Genomic DNA, 20259 nt, shown 5'->3' with positions numbered 1-20259 from the left:
GACGTCACCAACTTTGGCGAGTCCTCTCTCAAGTGAGTCAACTAAAGGAGAAAATGGACTCAAAAGTGCCTCGGGTGCGTTGAGACGTCACTTACGCGAAACTGACTCTGAGCGGCGGCGTCCGCTGAGCGTTTGCGAGCGAGAGGCAGCCGTTGCATGCCGGGTAGCCGAGGCGGTGTACGCGGCGGCTTGTGCGGAGGCATGAGACGGCTGACCGCAGCCTGCCTCCGCGGTCACATAGCACTGACAGCGGCCACGGCTGTGAGACAAGCGATGAGGTAACGCCAGCATGTGGTTCGACTTGTGCTTGTGTACTGACTACGAGGACCTGACGATGCTAACGCGTCAACTGTTTAGCCGCTTTTAGCAGCTAACGTGACTTTTCTTGTCTTTATTTTCAACTCGGTTGTTGTGTTGTGACAGCGTTGACGCTGTTAGCCCCCGGTAGCTTCATCCGCGCTAACTGTTCGTTGTGGGGACTGCTGGTAGCCGCTGCTAATGGCTAACAGTCAGCCATCAGGTGTGACGTTTGATGACTTTGAATGACGGATGTTGAAGAAGCAGCTGCCCACAACATCCAGGGCAGTCTAAGGAACTACAGTATTCCTTTATTCCCTCCTACTTAATCTCTACACAGTACTTGGATCATTCCATATAAAATATCTGCTGATAATCCCTTTGTAGGGAATGATTCGCCGCGATCGGAATTATTCATCATTACCTACTGCCAAATCGCTACATGGATATCTTGGACAGTCCACTGTAAAGTTGAGCCAAGAGCTGCAACGATTTATCAAATACTGCACTCCCTTATCACTTTCTTGGGATTGTTATTTAGTGGTCTCATACCGGATGTGATGACGTCACCGGAAGACACGCACATGCGTAGAGAAAAAGGGGAGAGGGAGAGCCACGGTCTTCACCATTGGCCAGGACCTGCCCAACCTGCACCACTTGTGAACCTTTGCCATACCTTAGTTATATATTTTCTGTAATTGTGTGTTAGGCACCAAATCAAGGACTGAAAATCCATAATCTGACCAGGCATTTTTTAACTACATGGATGCACATCACACCGTCTGATTTACTGAAATGGATACCCCCATTTTTATCCGACAACATTCCGCCTCCCTATTGACAAAATATGAAATTTTAAGTGGGTTTTGCCCAAACTAAATAATAGTTAAATCATAGAAAAAAAACTTTATAGTGATTAGGGAGTCAGGAATGTGACTGTTGAGTCAAGCACAGTCTGGGCATTGTTACAATATGGTGTTGTCATTTCTTGCCTTGTGACAGAAAGTGTTGTCATTCCACATAGGAGCGCAGTGGCGCATCCAGTTGATCTGGCGTCGGCACCATGCTGCGTTGGTCCAACAGTTGGCACGCCCTAAGTCAAGTCGCCACTGCCGCATCGCCCACCATGTACGCCACCCGCCTATATGGTGCTGGGGGAGGGGGTGGAGTCAAACCTGGGAAAAGAGGAGGGCTGGCTATGCTCGAGGTGCCGCCTTCTCAGCCTTATCACTACCGGGTGCCACCGCCACCGCCATACCCGGTCCCCCAGGGAGCACGCTTTCAGCCGCTGGCCGGCACCACGCCGCCGATGCCGCCCCATTGGCAGCCCCGCGCCCACCTTTCCACCCATACAGGAGGCAAAAAAAAGACATGGAACTTCATCCATGAGAAGATGAGCTACGACACATTCTTCACCATGAAGCGACTCATTGAGCGCTCGCGCCGCCCAGACGAGGTTCTGCGCTGGCTGGCCCAGAACCCGGCCAAGATCTCCCACAACCACTATGCCATCGCACTGCACAAGATCGCACAGTTGCTGCAGGCCGCGCCCTTCCCACCGTCGCCCAACGACAGCACTGACGCTTCGGCCGCATGCGGCCGGCAGGTTTTGGAGCAGCAGGACTTCCTGTTGTTGTGCGATGCCATCGTCAGGGACTGCGCTAACTTTGACAACTTCAGCATTGTCAACTGCCTCTATGCCGCCGCAGCGCTCGGTAAGTGTACAACCCAGAATAAAATACCGTTTTGCCGTGGATGTACAGTATTTTTTTTTCCTCACAAAGCGTGAATGTTGTTACACTTTGTGGAAAAACAAATGAGTTTTTTTATTGGTGTAAATTAGCCCAAACTATGCCATTCCTTTGGGAAGCTAACGTGGTCGGCTGTGTGTTGTGCGGGGTCAGGACTCCCTGGCGACTGTCCAGTGGTGGCGGCGCTGGAGGCCGAGTGCCACTGCCGCCTGGTGCAGTTCAACCAGAAGGATGTGTCCATGGTGTTCAGTTCCAGCATCAAACTGCATCCGGGTAGCCAGCACCCGCTCACCGAGGCCTGCCTGCTGGCTCTGGAGAAGAACCTTGAGCGAGAGCGTCACCCGCAGACGCTCTTCCTGCTGCTGTCCTACTACCGCCTCAAACGGCGCACCAGCGCCCAGATGGACAATGACGGTGACGACAAGGCAGCGCCTGACCCCCAGCAGGTGCTGGCCAACAGGTAACGGCTTGTTGTGATGTCATCAAAGTGTCTTTTGGTTCGTCTCAGTTCTTTATTTGCAACCTCCTCCATCCCAACTTGTTGCTCCTTAGTGTGCATCAAGGACAATCGAGATCCTCGACTTAGCCAATAACGGCGGGGTTCTGGGAGGCTTGCGAATAAGAGACTTGTGACATGCGACCTTGAACTAACTGCGCTGGTCGGCCACCTTTCAGGAAGATCCTACGTCTGGTCAAACACACGCTGGCCAGCGTCAGTGGCGTGCGCGACCAGGAGATGGCGCTGCTGGACGAGATGTTGGCAACCTGCGCCAGGGAAGCCAACAACAAGAGCCTGGAGTTCATCTTCAGCTCGCACCTCTTCTACCAGAACAGACAAGAGAGGTTCATCAAAAGCCTGGCAGGTCTGTTTACGCAAAGTAGCAACAGGACATTTGCACAAAAATGACAGCCTGGATTGGCCACTTCAAACCTAGATTCTAGGAACGACACAATTTTATCATGATATGAACCTCATGATACAATAATTGTCGCAATATTGTGGTGAGGTTGAGGATGTCCAAAACCTCATCATGCTCAATAAAAACAAGCACAAAATTGTGCTTTTATGCATAATAGCAGTGACAAAAATTGGCTTGGCCAGTCGTTTCATTGTTTCGTGTCCCTATATGTGTGCCGTTGTTTTTTAAAATTTTTTTTTAGATGAGCTTCCAAAGAAGGAGGACGGTCTGAGTGCCGCCACCATGTCGCTTATCTCGAAGTACGTGGCGCGCCATCGTCTCCGGGAGACGGCCTTACTGGACGCCATCGCCAAGTTCTTGGTCAGGAAGGCAGAGCATCTGGATAGCAAGGTGGGCGGGGTCGGCAGCTGTCCTCTGACCCATGACCCTTGTGCGTGACTTGATGTAACCCTGTGTGCGCGCAGGTGATCCAGAAGCTGGTGTTTCCCTTCAGCAGGATGAGTTACTGTCCGTCCAACGAGGACCAGTTCTTCCAAGTCCTGGAGGAGGTTCTGGAGTCCAAAGCGTTGAGCTCCCCTCTGGCCACCGTCAACATCCTCATGTCGCTCTTCCAACTGGGCCGCTTTCCGGGCGCCGTCCTGCATCGCGTCTTTTCGCCCACCTTCATCAGCAACGTCACCAGTCGGTACCAACCCGAAGCCGCGGTGCCCCAGCCCCACGACCCCACACTAACGCTCGTAATGCCCGCAGACAGCCCCTACGCCCTGATCGTGCGCCGCTACCTGTCCTTGCTGGATGCCGCCCTGCAGCTGGAGCACCCCCACTACCAAGGACCCCGCCTGCACCCTGACCTCAAGGTGCTCATGTTCCACCAGGCCCTCACGGCCGATGAGGTCAACCGCAAGTACAGGTAACACGCGCACACGTGTCACTCAGTCAAGCCATTCACTGCAATCTACACAGACGTGACTCTCAAAAAAGACATTCAAAACATGGCATCTACGCACTTGGCATTTTTAGGCCGTTTCTCGAAATGTAATGATGAGTTGATTTAGGCAATTGCTCAATTATCAAATTTTTTTCGAGGCTTTAGCTTTCAATTTTCATCTCAACAGTTTCTGTCATCATACATGTGAGCAGGCTGGGTTATCATTGTGGTTTTTTTTTTTTTAAGTCAGTCAAATTTTCAAATTTGCTTTGACTTTGGAAAACAGTTTTGCCGATAACAGCTGTTCTGTACCAAACGAGGAACTAAATCATCTTCAATTGATGTTTGTGTTGTTTTTCCGCCCTACCAATTTGAGATGGCCTGTTTTTAATAAAGGGATAGAAATGGACAAAAAAAAATTCCCAATCCATTTCGATGAATCTGAAAAATAATTGGCAGATGAATCGATTACAGTAGTAATAACATTATTAGTTGACTCTGGTAAGCATGCAAATTTTGTAGAATGAATCTTGCAAAAGCCAAGCGACTGTACATGTTTTCCATTAACTCCCAAGTCTCGCTGGTAATGTCATCATGTGCACGCACTTGGTCAGTGGTGAGCCCATCTGTATCCTAGGCTAGGCGTAACTTGCGCTTCGATGTCACTTGACCATTTCGCCCAACCGTTACGATGGTGAATGACTGTTTTGTTCTTATTTCATGATGGCATCGTGTTTTGCCACATACTAGCACATGCAACGTATTCTTGCAAGAACAAATGTTGCACTGAGTAGGCCTGCAAGTACTGATCCAGAGTGTGAACATGTCAGTTATAAAGGCGTCGTGGCCGAGGCTCTGCGGCAACTGCTCGGAGAAGAGAACTACAAGCGCGACCAAGTTCTTGCACCCGGATACTACATAGGTAAATACACACTCACCACACGCATCAAGTACACGCAGCACAGCCACCTTCAGGTCTTGCTATTTTTGTCCAGACTTCGTGTTGTGGATGGACTCGTCAGGTCGGGTTCTTCCCATCCAATCGGGCGGACCTTCGGTTCCGGGCTCGGCCCCCGTGTGCGCTCCACAGGAAGTTGATGACATCGGCGACTTGTCAACTTCCTTCGCCGCATTGGACGCAGGTGCGCGGGAGGCGGCGGGAGTGGCTGAGACCACAGGGGGCGCTGTGGAGCCCGGGGCCTTTCTGCCACAGCACACGTACACCCTGGCGGGGGGCGCTCACATCGGGGACAGCGGCGATCCCTCGGACTCGGGCCCCCAATATTACGTGCCAGTGGCTGAGTACCACTCGCTGGAAAGCCAGGACAGCTCCACGCTCAGCAGCCCCCCCTCCGACGGACAACCACCACCCGGGGATGCAGTATCGGGGGGCGTGGCTGCTGCTGGAGACCCCCTCTTCCAGTTCTCCATTGGGAAGATGCTGGTGGATGAGGAGCGGGCGGGGTCCCCCACGGATCAGGGGACAGCTTTCTACGAGGCGGGGATATCAAGCCATGTGCCCGCGGCCGAAGGGGAGGCGACGGAGCCCACAAATCCTCCGCAGGAAGACAAGCAAATAAGGAGGTAGGTACGCTTTGCCTTAGTGTCATGCATGACATTGTTTTTGTTGTCACCAGCTCACCTTTACGTTGAACAGCTAGACGGGCTATGTGATGCAGATACCCAATTGAGCTTAGCCATGTCAAAAAGAGCGCTTCACAAAAACAAAATTCTTCTTCAAAATTTGCATTTCATACGTCGGCAAAAGGATTTTGGTGTGAAAGGGCTTTGGCATCACACAACTCGCCTATTTTGGCCGCCAAGATCCATGTGTAAATTGTGGATAACTGCAATGGAATTGTAGCTCTCAATCTCCAGTTTGATATCTGTGACTACATTTATGATGAGTCCCAATCAAATTGTAAATATATTACCCATACCTTGAAAGAAGCTTTAAACTATTCAAAATGCAATGAGGAGTTAGAAAGATGTTACTAACTTTGAGATGTTAAGAAGAAGACGGAGCCAGAATTTGATGTACCGAGCCCATGAGCTGATGTAACGATACCACAGCAGTCACATTGTTTTTGTGTTCAAAACCTATTTTTCATTGGACTGCCAACTTTTCTATCCAACAGTTTGGGAGTCTGGAATGATTACCGATTGCGTTCAGAAGAAATCACTTTTCCCTGATTCTCAAATCTACAAAGGGACTCGAGGGCTGAAATGATGAATTGAGCACTCCCTAATTTCTAGATGGGGTTTTATTTATTTATTTGCTGCCTTTTGTGTCACTGCCATCAAGCATGACGTGCCGGCCTGTCCCCATTCAGGTTGGTGATCTCTGTGAACGACAAGTGGCACTACTGCCACAACTCCAGCGTCCTGGTGGGCTCTCGCGCGATGAGGGACCGCCACCTGAAGCTGCTGGGCTATGCCATCCTTCAGGTATGACGCCAGCTGCGCTAAGAATACTCATGTTGATGCTAAGGGAGACTGACATGTCATGTGATGTGGTGCAGCTGCCCTACCACGAGCTAGAGAAGTTGAACGGCATCGAGGAGGTCAAGACGTATCTTCGCGCCAAACTCTACGACATACCGCCGTGATGTGCAGCCAACAATGCTTTTGGCTTTGTTGCTTTTTTTGGATTGTTTCCAGCTGGTTAAAGGTTTTTTGGCAATGTGACAAAAGGTTGACGGCACGTTGAATAATGTGTGCATGTGGTCCAGGGTAACAGCGCATGTTTTGATTTTTTTTTTTTTTTAAGTGTATGGCAGCAAGGGATGATGGCTAATGGATGGGGTGAAAGGTCAGATTATTTATCAAGCAATGCATTGTTTATATTCAATAAATTTGGTCTTGTCACATGACCTTGGCCTGAGATGTTGTCATAGACGATAATAAGATCAAAGGAAAAAAGTGCTTTTATTTCTTAATCCCGTTTTTCAGGCACATACCTTCCCGTTCCTGTACAAACCCCACCCACCTGTCTGATCAAAAGAGCCCCATCCCAACGAGGAGCCAGAGCTAGTCTGAGTCACTGGATTGGTCAGAAGACGTCTGATCTTCGTCCTCGTCTTGCTGAGAAGAGATGGAAAACATACTCACATTCTATACTTGAGTCATAAAGTGCAATTGCTTTTGTAAAAGTACACATTCAAATAATGATTCTGGCAAAAAAGTACAGGCTCTAAAATGTACTTGAGGAGTAAAAGTATTGGGTATTTTTACCAGATGTCACGTCATGATTAGAAGTCTATGAAACATCAGAAAGATTACCTCGTCTTCGCTGTCACTGCTTCCAGATGTCTCATCTTCCTCTTCCTCTTCCTCATCCTCATCCTCGTCATCGTCGTCATCCGACGAGTCGCTCTTATCGTCTTCCGAGTCGGACACCACATCCTGCTGTGAACACAAGCGACCCGTCAGCAATTGATGGGTGAGCTTGATGGCTAACCCGCCGAGCGTTACCTTGGCTCGGTATGCCATCGCCCGTTTGGCCATGGCAGGGGGCGCGATCTTGGAGGCCGTCGCTTTGCCCTTGGCCGTTACCAGCAGTTTAGGGGGTGGGCTACTGCTCGCTTTTGACGTATTGCGACGCTTCTGTGACATGGTCAAACAAAACAAAACAATTAACAGTGTACATAGAACCTCAGCCAATTGCAAATTGAGGGGAAAAAAGACTACACTGCTGCTTTTCATTAAATCTTTTTCTATTATATGGTATTTCGAGTTGATTATGACAGCCTGAAATGTAAGGCAACACCCACACTCTGAAACTTGAGCAGAACAGAGGGGAAAACGGGGAAAATTGCGTATGGCAATTAAGAAGGTTGAATAAAGTTTTATTGCGGTTGACTTGAACAAAAATTGAAATTCAGCAGGTCAATCTATGAGGCAAGAAATGCTGATATGTGATAAAAAGAAGGGGCCCCATGACAGAACCCTGCGGTACGCTTGTGGCCACCGGCAATGGGTGCGAGATGAAGAGTTTACAAGTTGAACGAGTGTGGGCAGACGGGCAGCTTTGAAATGCGACAGATCAGACCATTGAGGAGGATGTATGAAACAAGTGGCAAGACATAAAGTTGGGAATTTATCGACTCACCGAGGAGGAGAATTCCTTATAGGCGGCGCGATCCTGCGGAGACAAAGACTAAGCGGCGGCATGCGGTTATTGATGGGTTCCTCTGTCGGTCGGCCAACCAAGCTTCACCGGGCCAAACGGGTCTGCGGTACCTTAAGCCACGCCTCCAGCAGCGCACGGTATCGCGCCTGTGTGGCGTCCACGTGTTTCTTGTAGGCGTCTTTCTGGTTTGCAGTCAGCGTGTGCCAGCGTTTGCCAATCTCCACCATTCGCTCCTTCAGGCTGAAGTGGTTCAGCTCCCCGTTGGTCAGGAGCTCTTGAGAGAACATTTGATAGCCGCTCCTATTGGACAACAAGGCCGGTAGGTTGACGGGGGCTCGGCGCTGAAGAGGGACAGACCCCTCCCCCCTTCCTGTGCACTCACACCGGAGGTTTCTTTGGTTCTCCGTCAAACTTGGGCTTCTTTTGACTCGGCCTCCTGTCCAACAGCTCCCTCTGTGTGATGTGACAAAGCGTGACATCATCAGCCGGTGTGACGCCACGGCTGCCCTTCCTAGTGCTCTTTGGAAACCAATGGTCATCATTTTTGCCGAAGGTTTTTGGACGGGCGTTACAGACCACGGCATTGAATCATACTGAATTCATGTTTGGGCATTTTCTGAAACTGACAATTTAAAATAATGTCAGTTTTTGAAGAAAAGGATGGAATTTGTCATCCAATTCATTCATCAATCAAAAAATAATAATAATAATACAGACAGATAAATGGATTATGAAACTAATAATTAGTCGCATCACTTTCTGGTATCTAAGTCTACAGCAAGAGTCTGCGTGGGAAAACCAAACATCTGTGATACGGTGAGACCACAAACAAATTTGAATTTGGAGCGGCCATTTTAGGGAACTATGTACGTATCTTAAGTGACCAAGTTAAAGGAAAGGCACCTCGTATCTCTTCTGGTCCTCGGCTGCCTTCTTAATCCAGGGGATCTTCTCTTTCTTCTCCATGGACTTCCACGTGTCCTCCATGGCCGTTTGCGCTCGCCTGCGGTCGCTCTGCGCCGCCAGACAAAAACAAGCTTTTACTGTAAAGGCAGCCATGCCACTGCCTCATCAACCGTTGAGAGCACGCACTCTGCATTTGCTCAGAAAGTCCCCGGCGACGCTGTGCTGCCACATTTCCTCGGCCGTCTTGGGGGTCTCGGGAAGCTTGCCGCTCTTCTTGGAGTCGCGCCGCTCCCTGGCACCCTGCGGGGCCCAAAGCTCAGGCTCATCCTCCTAAGGGTGGGGCAAGTATGTTGGGGTCATGTGATCGCATGCTTTCCCATCCCAACACACCAGAAGCTTCCACTCCAACAAACAAAACCAAACCAGGATGAGATCACAAAAACAAAGTCCTCTACAGAATAGGAAAGCAAAGTTTTGGACCTTGACGGGTGGTGACTTGGCCCTGTGCGGACTGGAGACGGCGCCAACCGGAACCCGAGCTCCACCCAGTTTTTCTTCGCTTACAACTCGGTCTCGTTCCTCTTCAGGAAGGCTCTGCGAAACATGCGCCCAACAATCGAACATCACGATAAAACCATTGCCATTTTTCATGACAATATGACTATGACACCGCAAGCAAACATTGCCTGTGCTACTGAACCGTGTTCTCTTCTTGTGGAAATTTCATTTGAAATGAGCTTGGGTGCAGCGATGACAGGAATTTATGAGTGGCAAATTGCACCCCCCCCCCCCGCAAAAAAGGTTGATCAATTCGATAAAGATGCCAGGGAGAGCTATGATGACACTCCACTCCCCAAAGTATTGGCACGACAAGCTCAATTCCTGTTTTTGTTGTATGCAGACGACATTTGGGTTTCCCTTCAAAATATGAATACAGTAATCCCTTGTTTATCGCAGTTAATGGGGACCGAAACCACCCGCGATAGACGAAAATCCGCGAAGTAGTGAACCCCCCCCCGTATAGGTATATGTACATGTGTACGAGTGTAAATAATATTTATAAGGCCAAATTTAATGGTATACATGCATGTTAGGTTCGTGTATGAATAACGAAATACAGTAAACAAATACATGTAGTACTGTATATGTTGCTCTAAGTGACTCGCTGTTGTTTTGCTGACTTACACTGCCTCTAACGGACCTTTTGCTGGCTTTTTGCGGCATTTTCACTTTTTTTTTAAACGAATATGTAAAAATATAAAAAATCTGCGATGCACCGAGGCCGCGATAAACGAACCGCGAAATAGCGAGGGATCACCGTACACACACATCTGTTTGTCTAGGCAAGATAGAGAGAGACCTACCTCCAGAAACCGCTGCAGGTCCACGTCATATTGCTTCTTCCTCTGAGGAAAAACACCAGCGGTAAGGTCAAACAACTATATTGGCCGCTGTAGCAACAGCGAGTGGGGAGGCGCTTCCAAACCTGCTCGCAGCGCTTCTGAAACATGTCCTTCTCCTTCTGGGTCATCATCTTCCAGCGTTTGCTGCACAAAACCATGCGCTCTGTGCTTGGCACATCCTTCATGTTCACCATCAGCTCGGCGCAATATAGCGAGTAGCCGTTACTGTCACAAAAAAAAAAAAACATCACAACCAATGAGGATGCTAAAGAAAATCTCATGGGGGGAACAACAACAACAGATTTTTAATCCATTTTACCATGGAGAAAGCAAATGACAGTAACAATGACAGTGGGGGGAACTCACGGAGGGGGTTTAGTTGGCCGTCCATCAAATTTGTCCTTGAGTTGTCTTTCTGCTTTGGTGAGGACGGAGCGGACGTGATCGTCCGAGCTGACGTCTGGGTGAGCTTCGTGATATGCTCGCATGCTGTCCTGAACATGCACGCACACACACAAAGGGTCAAAGCACTCTTCTTCTTCTTCTTGCTGCTGTTGTTGTTGTTGTTGTGTTGCATTACCTCGTATTCCTTCTGGAGCTCCAAAGCTTTGCTGATCCACTTGAGTCTTCGCTTGTCTGACAGCTGCGACCATTGTCTCCTCAACACCTCCTTCAGCTCCTTTGGACTGACCTGGAAACAAAGCAGAACCTTTATCATCACCATCATCTGCATCGTCCTAATTAGAGCCCAACCACTTTAAAAAAATGATTGTAAAAGTTTTATTTCATTCATTATATTGGTTTTAAATTAATCAGCCAATTAAACATTATTGGATTTTTTTTCCCCTGGGCGATACGGAAATGGCATCGGTCTAAAAAAAATCTACATTGGTCGGGCCCTATTGCTCATCCCAGTCTTGACCTCAGGGTGCATCTTCATGTAGGTCTTCTTCTCATGGTTGTACCAAAGCTGCTGAGGAGTTTTGGGTTTCTCGGGTAGGTCGGACTTTTTCCTCTCCTCCATCAGCTCGGGATGATCATGTCTGCGACAGCAAGGTAACAGTCAACAAGTGCCAGCGCAACATCACATTTTTCCTTTGCCGTACTTGAATCGAGCCATGTTCTTCTCAAACGCTCCTTTCTCGTTCTGGAACTCTGCCACGTATTTTTGCTAAAACGACAAAACAAACCAACGCGCATTATTTCTCAGGCTGTTGCATTTTGTTGGGATGGTTGGGATGCATGCTGACCTTCTTCTTGTCGGGCAGCTCCTTGTACTTCTTGGACAGAATCTTGGTCAGGTCCAAGTTGCTCATCTCCGGGTGGATTTTGGCATACTTGGCTCGTTTCTCCATGAAAAAGCGGAAGTACGGCGTCAAGGGCTTCTTGGGGAAATCGGGATGAGTCTGGTGCGAGGCCACAAATCACAACAGGAACATGTTTTTCGAATGTAGGAGGAAACCGGAGTGCCCCGAGAGTTTTTTTTTCCCCCAGGTACTCTGGCAAACATGTGAACTCCACACAGGAAGCCTAGAGACCAGATTCAAATCCTAAAGCCTAACCTGTGGTGCAGATGTGCAAACCACTTGGCAACCGTGATGTCAAATGCCGCACATTTGACATTATCAAGCAAAATGATTGACAACGCTTTTGATAATCAACTAATCTTTTGGAGAGATTTATCAAGTTCAAATTGTTCAACTACATCAAATTTCACAGTTTCAACACAATTTCTCAGTCTTGAGTCAACATCCATGATGCGAAATGGATTTGGACTTTTTTTTCACAAGACATTTGCAAACATCGGCTTTTATCGTGGAAAAAAAAATGTTTTGCCGATTTTCTGAAACCAGAAAGAGACTCATCGTCAATTTATGTTTGTGCATTTTCTGCACTATCAATTTGGGGGGAAAAAATTATCTGATTGATAGATAAATCGATTATTAAGAGGATGGTTAGTTCCAGCCCCTCCAAAAAAGCAAAGTGAGACTGACCTTGAGTTTCTTGCCTTTGTAAGGATTTTTCACAAACTCAATGGCATCCAGGATGAGCTCTGTCATGGTTCTGTACTTGCGCACCTGAAGATGCAAGGGCGACCTTGGGATTATTATTTTTTTTAATGACGTCAGAATTACTTCAAAAATCTGAACACACAAGCTAACACATCATAGAGTGACAGCCTCATGTGATTCTGTGCCGACCACCCGTTTGGGGCTGCTCGAAATCAGGACAGCAGGCTGAGTCCAAACTAAAAGTCGCGCCTAAATAATTAAAAGGAACAGAAGGCAACATTGAGCGAGCAAGAAAGATGCTATCTTTAACACGGGATTGGTCAATGTTACACAATGTAACCATCCTGATTTAAAGGGCGTTGGGGGGAGGGGGGGAACGTAATAATCGCAAAGTAAACGAATAAACTACAGCAACAATAAAACAAGGATGAAGAGGACCTACCTCAGTGGACACTTTGCTCCACTTCTGCCGACACATTTCTCCTGTGAAGCTTCCAAAGCCGACTTTGTCCCAGTCGAAGTGTGACTCTGTGGTTTTGTACTTCATGGCGTCGCTGTCGGGAAGGAGGCTGCGAATTCTCTCCAGCAGGGTCAGACAATCCTCCTGACGCCACTCGTCTGCATGTGTGTACAATCGCAGGCGTCACGGTGACAAATATCATCTGCGTTGTCATCGGGACAAATGCGGTTGCTTACCTGTGATGATCTTCAGTCTGCCACTCGGAGGCGCAGAGACGCCGCCGCTGCCGTTCATCGCACAGCGTCTGGTACAGATGACTCCACCTCCTCCACTTGACCACACACACACACAAACAAAAATGTTGAGTGAACATTTGTTAAAAGAAAATAGTTGTTCATTCCCTTATCGTTACCTCTTCTAAAACCAAGGGATATTGACTGGACATTTCAGGAACTATCTCGGGCCACAAGTTGAAGTGGCCATTCCACACAGACAGCTCATTCGGATTGGCAATACCTCTCATGATGCAGTGGCGCGACTACTTATTGTGAATACAAACTTTTTACTGTCATATTTCCTTTGTTGTATATTCTTTTAATTAAATAAATCAAAGTATTTCCGTGGTCAGTTACTGTCTAGCTTCGATATTGGCGCGTGCACGATGTTGTTTTCCTGTTCGCATTGCATTGTGGTCTATATAAACCTGTTGGGTGACCAAAGATGCTCACTTTTCCAAGTGCATTGTGGGTAATTATGAGATCCCCCGCATCTATCTTCTCTTGGACATTTGGACACCCCTACGAAATGGCGTAACCCCAAAGAGTGCGCTAAAGAGGGAATAGTCTGCACATTCGGACACGGCCGAAAATATGTCCATGTTGGCCACGAATGATGACGTAGTCAGGTGGCGGGACGGCCGGAAATGGCGCGTGCTCTCCGGCAGGAGTCAGCAGCACTCAGCCTCCGCTGGCTGGCACCAACACAAGCCGCCCGAACCTTTGTTTGGACACACCGAAAGAAGCAAACCGAGAGGGAAACGGGTCAAAAAGACCACATTAAAAAAGGTCGCGATGTGGAGTGAATCACGTGTGCCACAAAGAAGAAGAAGAAGGGGAAAAGGCGGGATGGCACGTTTATTAGGAACAAAAAAATATGCAAAATGTCTATCTATCGCTCATATTTCGTTCATTTGTCGTCTGGTTGCGGTTCTGGTGGCGCTTGCGGTCGCGACGGTGCAGGCGGCGGCTGAGTGAGAGGCGCCAGGCGCGGCAAAGCTAGAGCCAACAAGCCTTCACCGAGAGGCCGCCATGAAGAGAAGAGAAGACAAGACGGCGCCTAGCAGCAAGCAGGCCCAAAACGCTCCGGAGTGGACAAAAAGTCCACTTTGGACTCACCTCGCGGTTCCGGGGGCCACTCTGCACGCTCGTAGACACTGCGTGGTGATTCTGTGGCCGCGTTCGCATCCAAAGTGGCCTTTCTTTGTGTCCGAAGCCCCGGGGAGTCAGGTCGAAAGCGATCCGACAAAAGGAGCGTCTGGTCCGGGATGAAACTCCGCCCAGCGCCGCAGGGGGAGGACCTCCGCGGCCAAACATGAAGACGAGGCGGAGAAAGGCAGCGCGCGCTACCGACTCCATACCCGCTCGAGGGCCCTCGCAGCACATTGGAACTTGTTTCCTTTTCATTTCAACAAAAAGGCAACTTTTGGGCCCCATGGCGAGCGCCGACCGGCAGGGCTGGCGCGACGAAAACACCCGTTGACGGCCGCTCGCTTGGAGGCTCCAGTCCGGTAAGACCGATGACAGCGTCGGCCATCCCGAGGACCAGTGGGACCTCGGACCTCCGGGACCTCGGACCTTCGCATTCGAGTGCCATCTCCCCGATGCGGGGAAACCCACCGGCCGCCTGCGCTTGCATGCCTCAGCCTCCCTGCCGCCTGCTGGCCTCCCGGCTCTCCGGCCTCCGGGCTGTCCTATCCGGCTTCCGCTCTCCGAGCCGCCGGCACATCAAAGTATCAAAGTACAAACTACAACCGTGGACAAGGCGAAAGTAGACGAGAATGTTGCGTGAAATCAACCCCTCGGATGTCACCACGGCTTTCGTCTCTCTGTATTCAACGCCCCCTGCTGGCGTGGAGGAACTCCACAGCTGCCTAAAAATATGTTCCGTCACCGCGCTCCTAACTTGACAGACTGCATTCGGCGATAGCACAAAAAGGAACCTATTAGAATTTTCCCACACAAAGTCAGATATCACCAAGGATCAAAAATAAAGACGAAAGATTATTCGAGAATAAAGACGAGGGATTATTTCCAAATTGCTCCTCAGTCCATCAAAACACCGTCACACAGGGTCATTAAAGTCAAGTACAACTTTATTGTCAAATGCGCTGTATCAAAACAGTTTAATACTGAGATCTCATTGAGTACCGATCAATGAGAAGGGCGACCAGTTTGATTCATATTAATAATCAATTAAATTAATGTGTGGCTTCCAAATAAAGTGTTTGAAACCCTGTTTGTATGAGTGAAATAGAGGGAGGAAATACAAATTAAGTCTGGGATGTCCAGCTCCGGTCCTCAAGGGCTGCTGTCCTACCTATTTTAGACGTGTCCCTCCTGCAGCACACCTGATTCAAATGATCAGCTCATCTGCAAGCTGTGAAGAAGCCTGAAAGTGATCCTGTTCATTTGAATCGGGTGTGTTGGAGGGGGCAAACATGTAAAACTGACAGGATACGGCTCCAGAGAGACCGGACTTCCCTCCCCCTGTCTGAACATTCATTTACAGTACTGTACTTGCATCCACTGTCATTAAACACGGGCTCAGCTGGACATTTGCATCTTATTGTTTTTGTTTTTTCTCTATTGGGTTTTTTTCATAGTGTTATCTTTAACATGTACACTTTGGTCAGTGTTTAGTGTATTTGAAACAAATAAACCTTGACCTTGAATAAACATTTGGACTTCTCTTGAATAAAGTGAACTCTTGTATTTAGCGACAACATCCACACTCCGATTACACACACGCAAACACTACAAAAAAAAACTCATTTTTGTATTCCCGTTGACAATGTTTAAATGGTCAAGCTTTGTACGGGGGATTTGAGATGGGATAATAAAGCATTTTTAAACATTCGATGCTGGAGTGCATCCCCGTTGCTAGCTATTATTATAAAATGTAAAAAGGTAGAAAGTACCTTATTTTTGTGTGGTGAAAGAAGAGAGCGCAATCTTTCGTTTGTTAGTTTCTGTGTGTATATAATCATAAAACAATATTCTGTGAGCCTTGAAAGATAAGAGCACAAATATTTTCCCACGAGTGTCATATTTATTAGCTTCACTTTCAATGTTGATGACAAGCTACACGGATGGTGAAAAGCTACAGAAACAGGATGAGGTCGAAGAAGAACACAAAGAAGTTACTAGTGGTTGAGCCAGCTGAAGGAGAAAATGTGTTTGTTTGCGTCATCAGCGTCGCCGGCTCGAGCAGAAGCTGCCTGCCACGCACAAGAAGGAAAGCAGGGAGAGGATGAGGACCACGAAGACGAATCAACCAATCCAGAGCAGGATGTCATACCTCTGGGGCGGGGTTAGAAGCAGGTGGGGCTGGAGGGGGCGGGGCCCGGCTGTCTGTTGGTGGAGGTTTGGTGTCTATGGTCATAGGGGGCGGGTCCTCAAAGAGTAACTTTGAAGCAGGATGGTGTAGAATGGCAGAGGGTGCCGGCATTGCTCCGTTTACGTTCGAACTGCTAATCTCCGCAGTTTTGTCCTCTTTGTCGCCGGCATCGTCGCCATTCACTAGGAGACAGTGTGCTTGCACTTTAATCGACAGTTAGCTCGCAGCTAACCTGTTAACACCTGAAGACATGCTAACGAATGATGACATGCTAAAGCACACTGTAGCAGCGGAAATTGTTGCCAAATGTTTGTTGTTCCGCATGCTAACAATTGTTGACATGCTGGAGCAGAAACTAGCAGCAGCAATTCGTGTCAAATGTGTTCAAGACAAGCTTGTTACTTTTGATGAAATTAACAGCCATCAGCGCCCTCTTCTGGCGCTCAAAGTTCGCACGAAAGTGCTCCATCTTCTCATATCCCGACTGGACTTTTTCCAGTTTCGACGTGTCGCTGCCATCCGCAATCCTGCACACACGACCAACCTCAATTTTAGCGGCACGTCGCCCGAAAACATCATCCGAAAATGAGCGTGTTGACTGGGACTCACTTTTGCAGCAGTGGCTTGCTGTCCTAAGAGCAAAAGAATGATTTTCCATCAATTTCCAATACAATAATATTGTCTTTGCAACGAGACTTAATAAAAATAACTTATAGGTCCCATGCCACAATTCCATTTTGATTGATTTCTTAATCTGTTAAATTGTCCTCCACGAAATCCCAGAGCACAGCACAATTCAGGTACTGTAAGTAAAAGCTTTGGAGGCTTCTTCCTACATCAGTCGAAGCAGTTTATTCCTCTGCTCCCCCAAGATGCTGTTGCAAAGTTTCAGCTGTACATAAGCTACAGGTGTGTTGTCGTTGAGTATTTTAATCATGAGTGACGAATGTGCGACACAGCAAGGGTGAATTTCAACAGGCTCGTGTTGAGACCCTTTCGCCTTTCCAATGCTTTTGCATGGAAACAACGAGTATGGATGACAAATTTTTAAAAATGTCAGGGGCTCATTTTGGCCTTTTTTTTATACATGAAACAGTTGGGAAAATTGCATTTCGATGGTATGGCATAGCTAAAGCCGAGCAACGTCCGATTGCGTCTTGAGGCTGACCTGCAGAAACACGGCCATCTCGCCGTGGTCCATTGTCTTGATGGCGTTCTCCAGGAGCTTGGCGGCGTCCTCCAGATGTTGACCGTACTTCCTCCGGAGAACCGTGATGTAGTCCAGTTTTTCCTGCTGCTCGGCGACAATGCGGGCGTTTAGCTCGCCTTTTCGCTCCTCCAGGACGGCGAAGAGGTGGTCGAACGACTCGCACACCTTGGATTTTTGTCGGCGACCATTCTCCTAGAAACACGACCAACCGAGACTTCCGCTTTATCCCAATGCTGGTGAAGGGTTAGGTACGGCGCCACAGACATGAACTGACATCCACCGTACGACACGTGTCATCCAACTGCCCCATGACGGCCTGAATCCTTTCGTTGGCGCCCACGAGCAGCGCGATGCTCTCGCTCAGCTCGGCCTGATGACAAATACACAAAGAATGACACATTTTTCATCACTGTACTGTTTACAACCTTCCAAAAAGAGAAGGTCAAGGAATGAACTGGTCTTTTGAAGTGTAATTACTGTCTGTACATTTGTTGACGTCCTCTAAGGGGAGTGGCCTAGTGAGTCGGAGTGTTTCCATTTCCTATTTGTGTGTATGAGTCTTTTTCTCTCTCACGATGGGGAAGATTTCTGTCTCGAGACTTGCGGAAGGGTTTCATCCGCATCACGCCAGTTTGAATGTCTTCCGATTGGAAAATGTTATTATCGGTATTCGTTTGAGATTGTATTCTTATTTTCTATTCTGTGTGCCATTCATTATCCAGTTTTTTGTATGATTTATTTATTTGTACTTGCTTTTGTTTCGATTGGTTTCACTTTGCTCTCTGCGGCCAGGTCGGCATTGCAAAAGAGAATCGGCCCTCATTGGCCTTACTTGAATAAATCAGGGCCGAATCAGAAAAATAAAAAAAAATAGTTAAGGACAGAGACTTCTTTGTTGTTTGTGAAAAGGAATTCACATTGTGTACTTGCAGTATTTATCCACAAAGTTAGCTAAATTAAGGTTATCATGCCGCCGTTGTTGCATCTGAACCAGAATGTGAATCTCATGAGATGCGTCTGCGAGTGCAGAACAGAATCTGCCGTTGAGGCGGGCAGATTTGACGGGACCTCTGTACCTTCTGTTTGGAGAAGACGACGTCGAGTTGCGCCACCTGGCAGTCTTTGTGGGTGCCGAAAACTTTGCAGAGGGAACAGGTGGGCACGCCACAGCTCAGGCAATAGATGTTGATCTTCTCCTTCTCGTGATGCTCGCACACGGGATGCTCCTCCGCCACGGCAGGAGGTGACGCCGCCTTGCTGACATATGTGACGGTATGAATACATTTTGGAGGCCGGGGTTCCCCCACTATATCCAACAAATGTGCATTTGTGTGGTTGTGATTGTTCGGACCTGCCGCTTCCTTGTTTGTACATGTCAATGATGTTCTCCACCAGCAGGTTTCTCTGCAGTCCATAGACGCCGTGGCGATCCAGAAGAACCTCGTGGCGGCACGACGGGCAGCGGAAGCGACCGCCAGATGAAGCTGTGGAGCCAACCCTGGAGGTCAGGTAGGGGTTGGCTGCCTGCGAGGGGGGCCAGTGGAGGTTAGGAGATTTCATGAGTCGTGACAACCATCATCATCACTCTCGTTTATTCATTGTCTTGACATCCTCAGAGGCGGAGCTACAGTTTCATCAAACAAATATTAGGATCGGGGTTCTACATGTCTATGCGGCCAACTAAGAAGGCCAGGCTGTCCCTGACCGTCCACCATTAATGATAATATACTAATCGACTTATCAGCTATCAATAAAATGTGCTACGTGAACCACTACACTACTGCTGAAACGCTAGCATGTGCCATTGTTTACTTTTCAGCCAAACAGGACAACCGCGTCCATTGCATGTCACGCACCTGGAAGACGTCACTGGCACACTTGCGACACAGATTGTGTTGACATGGTAGGATGACCACGGGCTTGGAAAACATCTCCAAGCAGATGGGACAGATCAGTTGCTTCTCCAGACTCTCCATGGCGCCCCCCCCCCCCCCCACGCCAGGACCTTGCCGAATACCAGACCACTGTCGACTAACAGGACTCTGTAGACGCCAGGACACTGTGGCGACCGAGACACTGTGGAGGTCAGGACACCGTTGGGATCAGTACCTTGCGAAGACCACGGAACTGTGGAGACCAGGGACGCTGTGGAGGACAATGAAGGAGTCAAGCAAGAAGAAGAGTGTGTCACATTTGAGTCTGTTTTTAGACACACGCACGCGCACATGCAAGCACGTCAACTGTTGCCATGCCGACATGCCCATATATGTCCAAAGTCACGGGAGGCATGACAGAGCATAGTGTGTGTGTGTGTGCGTGTGTGTGTGAGAGAGAGAGAGAAAGAGAGTGAGAGAGAGAGAAAGAGAGAGGGAGGGGCTTCTGCTGAACTATGCAAAGCTGTCGAACCCCAAAGTCTGCTCCCCATTCGTGTTTAGCACACTGCTGTGTGATCATTTGAATCCAAGACACATCGTTTATGGACGCCTTGTTGTTTCTCCAGGGTTTCCAATCTTGAAATCGCCTTGCATTATCGATCAAGTCTAATTCAGATTCAGATTCAGAAATAAAGTTTTCTGAATCTGAATCTGAATTAGACTTGATCGATTTTTATCCTTTTCAAGTACA

General features: G+C 48.4%; 3 protein-coding genes across 6 annotated transcripts; 1 reads left to right on the top strand and 2 right to left on the bottom strand.

Annotated features, from left to right (window-relative positions):
- Window position 1: 1 nt before the first annotated feature.
- On the top strand, window positions 2-6769 carry fastk (Fas-activated serine/threonine kinase). 3 transcript variants are annotated; one of them, XM_086129542.1, is made up of 11 exons: window positions 2-278; window positions 1322-2012; window positions 2202-2508; window positions 2724-2911; window positions 3210-3358; window positions 3462-3649; window positions 3723-3878; window positions 4727-4818; window positions 4892-5480; window positions 6230-6344; window positions 6419-6769. In XM_086129542.1, exons 2-11 carry the CDS (start codon window positions 1361-1363, stop codon window positions 6503-6505), a joined length of 2523 nt encoding a protein of 840 aa, XP_085985668.1. In that variant the 5' UTR covers window positions 2-278; window positions 1322-1360; the 3' UTR covers window positions 6506-6769. The 3 variants fall into 3 exon arrangements, with proteins under 3 accessions (XP_085985668.1, XP_085985666.1, XP_085985667.1); XM_086129540.1 differs by having other exon boundaries at window positions 3433-3649; window positions 3719-3878; XM_086129541.1 differs by having other exon boundaries at window positions 26-74; window positions 3433-3649; window positions 3719-3878.
- A 36-nt stretch (window positions 6770-6805) lies between these two features.
- Window positions 6806-14905, bottom strand: ubtfl (upstream binding transcription factor, like). Its single transcript, XM_086129543.1, has 20 exons — window positions 14204-14905; window positions 13046-13140; window positions 12792-12967; window positions 12332-12415; window positions 11588-11743; window positions 11444-11508; window positions 11260-11380; window positions 10918-11028; window positions 10704-10831; window positions 10421-10562; window positions 10299-10340; window positions 9415-9528; window positions 9121-9264; window positions 8932-9042; window positions 8411-8481; window positions 8139-8328; window positions 8008-8055; window positions 7371-7502; window positions 7179-7304; window positions 6806-6980 (listed from the first exon to the last, which is right to left on the bottom strand). Exons 2-20 carry the CDS (start codon window positions 13101-13103, stop codon window positions 6927-6929), a joined length of 2073 nt encoding a protein of 690 aa, XP_085985669.1. The 5' UTR covers window positions 13104-13140; window positions 14204-14905; the 3' UTR covers window positions 6806-6926.
- A 350-nt stretch (window positions 14906-15255) lies between these two features.
- On the bottom strand, window positions 15256-20118 carry LOC147194694 (tripartite motif-containing protein 54-like). 2 transcript variants are annotated; one of them, XM_086129549.1, is made up of 10 exons: window positions 19491-20118; window positions 18986-19158; window positions 18711-18891; window positions 17909-18004; window positions 17800-17826; window positions 17593-17718; window positions 17034-17056; window positions 16827-16951; window positions 16386-16606; window positions 15256-16305 (listed from the first exon to the last, which is right to left on the bottom strand). In XM_086129549.1, the coding sequence occupies exons 1-10, from the start codon at window positions 19608-19610 to the stop codon at window positions 16231-16233; spliced, it is 1167 nt and encodes a 388-aa protein (XP_085985675.1). In that variant the 5' UTR covers window positions 19611-20118; the 3' UTR covers window positions 15256-16230. The 2 variants fall into 2 exon arrangements, with proteins under 2 accessions (XP_085985675.1, XP_085985674.1); XM_086129548.1 differs by having other exon boundaries at window positions 17593-17826.
- Window positions 20119-20259: the final 141 nt, after the last annotated feature.

Source organism: Hippocampus guttulatus, chromosome 14 (genome assembly GCF_054856545.1).
Source record: "Hippocampus guttulatus isolate MCC_2025c chromosome 14, RoL_Hgut_1.0, whole genome shotgun sequence".
NCBI classification, from domain to species: domain Eukaryota; kingdom Metazoa; phylum Chordata; class Actinopteri; order Syngnathiformes; family Syngnathidae; genus Hippocampus; species Hippocampus guttulatus.
Note: the sequence above shows the minus strand (reverse complement) of the source record. Positions and strands in the feature narration are given on the sequence as shown.

Excerpts from the sequence above, each read along its gene's own strand:
- ubtfl (XM_086129543.1), bottom strand. The coding sequence starts at position 13,103 with ATGAACGGCAGCGGCGGCGTCTCTGCGCCTCCGAGTGGCAGACTGAAG. Across the intron at positions 10,341-10,420 it reads TTCAGAAGCGCTGCGAGCAG|AGGAAGAAGCAATATGACGT; the intron begins GTTTGGAAGCGC and ends GTTTTTCCTCAG. Across the intron at positions 8,482-8,931 it reads AGGACCAGAAGAGATACGAG|AGGGAGCTGTTGGACAGGAG; the intron begins GTGCCTTTCCTT and ends CACATCACACAG.
- LOC147194694 (XM_086129548.1), bottom strand. The coding sequence starts at position 19,610 with ATGGAGAGTCTGGAGAAGCAACTGATCTGTCCCATCTGCTTGGAGATG. Across the intron at positions 19,159-19,490 it reads GTGCCAGTGACGTCTTCCAG|GCAGCCAACCCCTACCTGAC; the intron begins GTGCGTGACATG and ends CCCCCCTCGCAG. Across the intron at positions 16,607-16,826 it reads GGCTGTTAATTTCATCAAAA|TGAATGGCGACGATGCCGGC; the intron begins GTAACAAGCTTG and ends ACTGTCTCCTAG.
- fastk (XM_086129540.1), top strand. The coding sequence starts at position 1,361 with ATGCTGCGTTGGTCCAACAGTTGGCACGCCCTAAGTCAAGTCGCCACT. Across the intron at positions 3,359-3,432 it reads CAGAGCATCTGGATAGCAAG|GTGATCCAGAAGCTGGTGTT; the intron begins GTGGGCGGGGTC and ends GTGTGCGCGCAG. Across the intron at positions 4,819-4,891 it reads TGCACCCGGATACTACATAG|ACTTCGTGTTGTGGATGGAC; the intron begins GTAAATACACAC and ends ATTTTTGTCCAG.